At 35.0% G+C, this 7,416-nt stretch overlaps 1 protein-coding gene across 2 annotated transcripts; it reads right to left on the bottom strand.

Moving 5' to 3' along the window:
* Positions 1-2,351: 2,351 nt before the first annotated feature.
* Positions 2,352-5,152, bottom strand: LOC131627932 (tetraspanin-8-like). Of its 2 annotated transcripts, XM_058898793.1 has the most exons (3): positions 4,460-5,152; positions 3,328-3,378; positions 2,352-2,825 (listed from the first exon to the last, which is right to left on the bottom strand). In XM_058898793.1, the coding sequence occupies exons 1-3, from the start codon at positions 4,964-4,966 to the stop codon at positions 2,532-2,534; spliced, it is 852 nt and encodes a 283-aa protein (XP_058754776.1). In that variant the 5' UTR covers positions 4,967-5,152; the 3' UTR covers positions 2,352-2,531. The 2 variants fall into 2 exon arrangements, with proteins under 2 accessions (XP_058754776.1, XP_058754782.1); XM_058898799.1 differs by lacking the exon at positions 3,328-3,378 and having other exon boundaries at positions 4,460-5,127.
* Positions 5,153-7,416: the final 2,264 nt, after the last annotated feature.

Genomic DNA, 7,416 nt, shown 5'->3' with positions numbered 1-7,416 from the left:
TTGAGCGAAATTCTTACAATTTCCTTCAACCATATGAAAGGAGATAAATTGAGGATCGATTTCATCTGGTCCTAGATTCCTTGTTTTCCGAACTCTCTTGCTTATCCTAGGCTCAGGTTGTGATTCAATAATTCGAGGAGTGCCTTCAGGTTATATTTCTACAATCCGAGAAGATTCTTCTTCACAAGATTCTTTATTCGCGGCTGACTCTGATTCTTTATCCTTGGTGGTAATATTTTCAAAGAATTCCACATCTCGGGATTCTACAATTACATTAGACTCTAAATTTAATAGTCTATATGCCTTACTATTTTGTGCATATCCAACAAAGGCACATCTTATCCCTCGAGGACCCAACGTGGTTCTCTTAGGATCCATGTTTTTGTAGTAAGCCACACACCTCCACACTTTAAAGTAACTGATATTTGGCGCTCTGCCTTTCCATGCTTCATATGGAGAAATACCGATTTTCTTTAAAGGAATTTTATTGATTATGTGGCAAGCGGATAGTAGGGTCTCACCCCATAAATTGAAAGGTGGTTCAGAATGCATCAACATGGCATTCATCATCTCTTGATATGTTCCATTCTTTCTTCCGGCCATGCCATTTTGTTGCGGTGTGCGAGGTGCCGAACATTCATGTATTATGACATGTTCTTCGCAAAACACATCAAATTCAGTAGAAAAGTATTCACCGCCCCTATCACTCATAATAACTTTTATAATTCTAGTTAATTGATTTTCCACTTCTGCTTTATAAATCTTAATGGCATTAAAAGCATCATCTTTATGCTTTAAGAGATATACATGAGTGTATCTAGAGGAATCGTCCATGAATGTAACAAAGTATCCATTTCCTCCGCGTGTTAACATGTCATTAAATTCTCACAAATCTGAATGTACAAGATCAAGTAGATTTGTATTTCTTTCAACACTTTTGAAAGGTTTCTTAATCATTTTTTATTTGACTCATAATTCACATTTTTTGAAATCATTTAAATCGCATGAAATCAATCTAGATTTAATTAGTCTCTTTATAGAACTAATACCAGAATGTGCTAATCTATTGTGCCATAACGAAACAGACTCAAGCATGTAAGCAGAAATAGAAATTTCATTAATGATATTATCGGTAGTACATAATTTGATCATTCCCTCAGCGGAATATCCTTTTCCAACAAACACTCCATTACGGGTCAAAATAAGTTTGCCCAATTCATAAACAGATTTAATACCCGATTTTCCCAATAAATACCCACTAACAAGATTCCTATTCATGTCGGGGACATGAAGCACATTGACAAGAGTAACTTTCTTTCCGGAAGTGAAGTTGAGTTCGACCGATCTGATTCCAACAACCTTAGAGCGGACTTCATTTCTCATTTATACTTCTTGTCCATTATTTGTCTCAGAATAGGTTTTGAATGCAGCCCTTTGATTGTCATAATTCCGCTCTACGTTGCAATTATGTCATCATTGGCTGGAACTACATTGATCTCATTTTTTGACATGTTCATGGCACACGTAACATCTATTTTTTGGACCCTTTATAACCGCCAGAATTCTTGAACTTGTTATGTTCCTTCTTTGGTCCAAGATGACTCTTCATGTCATCATGTTTCTTCTTTTCTTTGGTGGTCACAACATTTGCTTTGGAAAGACCCGCAGATTCTGATTTTTCTCTTTCCTTCGATTCCTCCTCGATTCGAAGATGTTTCTGGATTTTCTACAAAGAAAAGTCCTTAGAACTTAGCAACAATTTTTTAGTTTAAACGTAATTTTTACATTAAAATTTATTATTCAATTCAATTTTACATAAATAAATTCAAACATAAATCAATTTTGTAAATACAATTTTATTAAAATCAATTATATCAAACTCAATTCTGTGTCGAAATAAATTATGTTCATCGTTAATAGACACACTTGAATGAGTGGTGATTAAAGGATTAGAAAAGAGTTCTTATCTAAAACACGTGGAAACTTGCGTCATGGACCACATGCCAAACTAGTCAAGCTTTCATGATTATAACCTCCACACTCAATAATTCAATATTGTTATCGAATCTGAAAAGGACACTCTGGCTTTCACCATCAATACACATGCTCTATCCTCTACCACTTGTATGTTCAGAGTAAACTATGTTCCATCCTTCACAATTGGTATCATTTTCTTTTAGACAATTGATCAAGTGGATGTAAATTAAGACTAGAAAATTTCGTTTTATGCTCACAAGGTGATGATGATTTACCTGTCATCACCAGTGATGGTGTGATAACAAAAGGATTGAAGAAATTTCCCCATAACTATAGATTGCTCCATAAGTGATAACTATAGATTGCACCAAAGGTTAATTTGAAGTCATCTCAATCCACATACTGTAATATAATAAAATTGAGCAATTTACAGAAAACAGTCAAACTGTACTGAAAAACAGTATGAAATCCACACACACAAAATCAGCATATAAAACCAAATGGCCTAAATCATCTACATGCTAATAATACTGATGCTAATAATACTGAAGAGCCTAATATCTCTTCCAATTGTCCTTCCTGTTATTCCTGAATGCGCAGCAGCCGATGGAGTATACAATGACCAGGAAAATCAGGAATATGATGTTCACAACGGCCACCTTCTTCCAATCAGTCTTGAGGTTTTGCAGTAACCCAGCCTTGCAAGATTGGCAATCAAAACACAGAATCTTTGGATCGTTATTCCAAGCTTTACAGTCAAGGTTGGTAGAATTAACAGTCCCGGGCGTCCAGTTTGTTGGGCTCACATAAGTAAAACCACAGTCCTCTGAAGGTTTACAACATCCAGACTGCACAAAACATCGGAAAAACGGAAATCAGTAAGGTGTCTAAAGTTCACAAACCAGTAACAGAGCAAATACATAAACATTCTATAATCCGGTTTTGAAATCAAGGAACGAAAGTAGAAGTTTTAAGAATGAATTTCAATCCTAGAAACAAATTTATCCCCCCAAAAAAAGAGCAAATGCAGAACACCTCTGCCTTAAGCACAGAGGAATGAGGTTTGAGTCATTTAATAACTTAAAATCAACATGATTCTATCCTTAAAATCTCATATTACCCTGTCTTGTGAAATTTGTGTATTGTACAAGATTTACCAGGCTTTGAACCTCTGAAGCATGTGGATACTTCTAGTGAAGTACCGGTACCGGCGGGTACACGGACAATACTCATGGCACCTTGTTTTTTCTCATTATTCTTTTTTAAGTGAAAATTTTAATTTTTCATGTATTAACATAATAGATTTATGTATTTTAGTTTATTTAACTCATTTTTTATAGACACCCGTACCTTGAATATTTTTAAAAATGCCGTATGCTGGACCGTATATCGTACCCCAACCTATGCATCATAGCAAACTGATCACTAAATAAAGGTTTTTGAAAAGAAACATTCACTTTTTGTAGTTAACTTGCAATTATTAACTTTTTTTTAATACTCAAGAAAACATTCAAACCACAGAAAACCTCATGAAAGAAGATTCTTATATGTTAATATGTATGAAGGGAGAAAAGAAAATTTTTATCAGCAGATAACACCAAAACTGTGAAGCAAAACATATTAAAATTTGGAAAAGCTACAATGACCCAATGCTTCTTAGTTATTGGCAAAAAAAAAAAGTGAACATCAAAAAAGTAATCAACTTTCAAACCAGTAGCACTAGAATCCATTAAGTGGAAAAAACTAGTAACAAAAAAAAGATGCAAAAAAGTTCAACAAAAGATGCATTTGAAATCTGTTTCCATAAAGAACACACCCTTTTCAAACAAAAAGCATTCCCAGTTTAAAAAAATAAAAAAAGTCTACACTTTTCAGAAAGAAACCATGACTACTCAGAAATTCCAGTTTAAAAATTCACTTTTCAGAAAGATACCTTGAAAAATACTCAGAAAAAGTATAAAGTAGCACTAACTTATAAACTAAATCTAATTTATTTAATCCTATACACAAAACACAAGAATGCATACAGTACTATTATAACGTGAAATCTCTGCATGCTCACATAATCAGAAACTTCGTAATCATTTTTTTCTACACATATAGTAAATAATTAATTGAAGTACAATTTCATTACTATAACTTCTTAACATAAATATTCACTTTCCTCATAACCTCAAAACTTCCGATAGTAGCACAGACTCCTCTGAACATGATTACCATACTTGTAATTACATTTAATTTATTCATTTTTTTTAATTATTACTGGTGTCAACGAGTTAGTGTCAATCATGTTTCGAGTCGGTGCTTCAGAGCTTACTATTGCTATAAAACTCACATCAAGAACAAAAAATTCAAACTACAAAACAAAACCCTAAATATAAATCACATGCAAGCTAAAATTTTGATACTACCAACCCAGAAAATCAGCAATCATCAAGAACAGAAATTCAATTCAATTAAAAAAATAATCAAAAATCCTAACCTGAAGAGCAGACAACTGCTCAGCATGAAACTGTTCAACACTATCCTTCAAATACTTTGCTTGAAAATCCTCACAAACCTTCCCGGACGCCAAACAGCTCCTAATCCTCTTCCAAGCACTTCCATCCGTAACCTTATTCTGCAACCAATTCGAATAATCCCCAAGCCTATACTCCTTATACCCCCGATTCGACACCGCTTCCCCGGCCCCTTTATTAGTAACAACAAACGCAAAGATCGTGAACGCGAAAAGCAGCACAATCAACAAAAACATCACAAGAAGATAAAACCACAGAAGCCACGAAACTCTGCAACAAGCACCGATTAAGCCCATGAGAGAAACCACCAAGAGGAAAACGCCGAGCGCGATGATCGGTTTTTCGAGGAAGCGTTCGCATTCGGTGGTGGATTGTTTGTGGAGCCAGACGCCCATGACGAGGATGGGGATTGAGAGGAGTAGGGTTAGGAAGTTGAGGATTCCGATTAGGTTGTTGCTGAATCGAGACATGGTTGAATGTGAAGATTGATGAAGATTGGTGAAATTGGGTTTTAGGGTTTATTTTTAATTTTAATTGTGAGAGGAAAATTTGTTATTTATAATGGAAATTATTGGAAGGGTTGTTTTGATTGTTGAGAAATGACAGGGAAGGTGAGGTAAGATGACACGTAAATTGAATTAGGAAAAAAAGAAACAAAAATGTTAATTAGTGATAGGAAATTAGGAATGAATTAATTTTACACGCTATTTACCATGGAAAAAGACGTTGGTTTTTAGCTCTACAACGCGTTTCTTGTTGGTTTTCGAAAGAGTTGTCGAGACTGCCGTCCAATTTATTGAAAAAGCAATGGTAATTGAAGCTGGACTGGTCGGTCTACTAGTTAAACTGGAAACCAGATCTTCATGCGGTAAATTTCATACTAAAAACGTTTTGCACATAAATTGAAAAATCAATCAATAAATTGGTATTTTTGGTTTTGGTATTATATCTATATTGTTATATTTAATTTTATATAAAGTAAACAATACGTTTTTCAGAATATTATAAAAATGGCATATATAATTAATAAATTTGAAGTACGTAATGAAGTGAAAATAAAATATATTCAAAAATAGTACTAAGACTATACTCCCTCTGGTCTCATTTATTAGAAAAGATTCTCTTTCTAGATACATTGAATAAATAATATATTTGGACAACATATTGTCCGAATACATTACTTATTCAATGTATCTAAAAAGATAATCTTTTCTTATAAATGGGACCGGAGGAGTATTATAAAACATGAACCGCATGTCAACCATCCAGAATAAAAGATTATGTCTTCTAATAGATGAGCTTGATGGTGATCGGCCTAAGTATGAAAGTGTATATCATTTGCTATCATGCAGTCAAGATACATTATATGGCTTTGTCGCCTGATTCTCTCTAAGCGAGCTAAATGCACAAGCACGTGGTATATTCTCAGTGTAGGTCAGCACACATGACCATTCATATATATGTGTGGAAATGTCTGAGGATACAAACCTGAAAATGGTACATATGAATCATTAGTGTTATGAAAATGACACACAAACACTAAAAGATGCATAAATATTATCTTCATCAGTGTGATGTTGTCTGCATCTGTTTGGTTTTTCACATACAACATTTAGTTAATTTATAATACATGTAGACCAAACAAGCGCCCCCAAGTTGTACTCATGGTTCCGTCCCAATTCAGCGAAGTATCGCATGTAGACCACATCCACATAAGTGGCACTCTTGTCCACAAAAATGGACGTTCCAACCAAATACAATTATGCTCTCAAGTAGACCACATCCACATAAGTGGAACTCTTTTCATCGTCACTAGCAACCTGCTCTACATTATGCAACTGTTGTGTATACAACCTATCTAGTAACTAACAACTAGTATAGGTCCCTCGGGTGACTTCTAACTCCCGTAGGACATCCCTTGGGCTAACTCCCAAATAGTTTACCATCATCTCCAATGTCTCATCCCTATTAATTCTGTTGTGGTCCAACAATCTCCCCTTGATCAGACGATGCAGCAAACACGAGACATCATTCAGTGTGATAGTCATCTTACCATGTAGAAGATGAAAAAATGAAGTCTCCAAGTGTCATCTCTCTACAAACACAGAAAACATAACATGGTTAACCGTAACTTAACCGATCTTACACAAGTCTTTCAGCCCAGATAGCTGCAACACATCCTAAAACCACTGCTCATCATATTGAAGCAGACTAGTAATATTTCGGCCATGGTTGATGCATTTTAAAGCATTATGGTCCCGTAGAAAAATATTTCATCTTAGAAACTTTGAATATTATAACAAACACATTTTTAAATAATGAATACAATTGAATATTACCTTTATGTCTCAGACATGTCTAGAAGTATGGTCTGGGTAAAGAGGCAGCAACAACAAGTCGGACTGTCCTCCTTTAATCCTCTGGGGGGTGCCTCTGGTGTCTGTTGTGCCTCTGGTAACTCGGGTGTTTGAATAGGTGACACATGTCTCCTACGGGAAGACGGAGATGCATGAGACATAGGTCACTCATGTCTTCTACCGGAAGATGAAGGCGGAGATGGATGAACCCTATAAGTTGACACCTCTGCATCAACCGGGCTAAAAATGACAGGTGCCTCCAATGATTGATATTTTTTCCTCTAAACGGATGCATGCGACACAACTCTATTGTGCCTCATTCTATCAGGGTTATCATCCATAATATCTATAAGTAAAATCATACAAGTTTTATACATATAAAACACAGCGAGGTCAAGCCGAAAAATATAGATTAATATGTTTTGGAGATGCATCTCTGGATTCTAGAAATCAAAACGACAGAAAATTTCAGAGATGCATCTTCGTAAGCATCTACAAATAACATTAATGGAAAAAAATGCAGTCCATATAGACATTCAAGATAATGCACTGGTCATTTAAAC

The sequence above is a fragment of the Vicia villosa genome, linkage group LG1 (genome assembly GCF_029867415.1).
Source record: "Vicia villosa cultivar HV-30 ecotype Madison, WI linkage group LG1, Vvil1.0, whole genome shotgun sequence".
Taxonomy (NCBI): domain Eukaryota; kingdom Viridiplantae; phylum Streptophyta; class Magnoliopsida; order Fabales; family Fabaceae; genus Vicia; species Vicia villosa.
Note: the sequence above shows the minus strand (reverse complement) of the source record. Positions and strands in the feature narration are given on the sequence as shown.

Excerpts from the sequence above, each read along its gene's own strand:
- LOC131627932 (XM_058898793.1), bottom strand. The coding sequence starts at position 4,966 with ATGTCTCGATTCAGCAACAACCTAATCGGAATCCTCAACTTCCTAACC. Across the intron at positions 3,379-4,459 it reads AGCAGTTGTCTGCTCTTCAG|GTTGGGGTACGATATACGGT; the intron begins GTTAGGATTTTT and ends TATGATGCATAG. Across the intron at positions 2,826-3,327 it reads CATTTTTAAAAATATTCAAG|TCTGGATGTTGTAAACCTTC; the intron begins GTACGGGTGTCT and ends TGTTTTGTGCAG.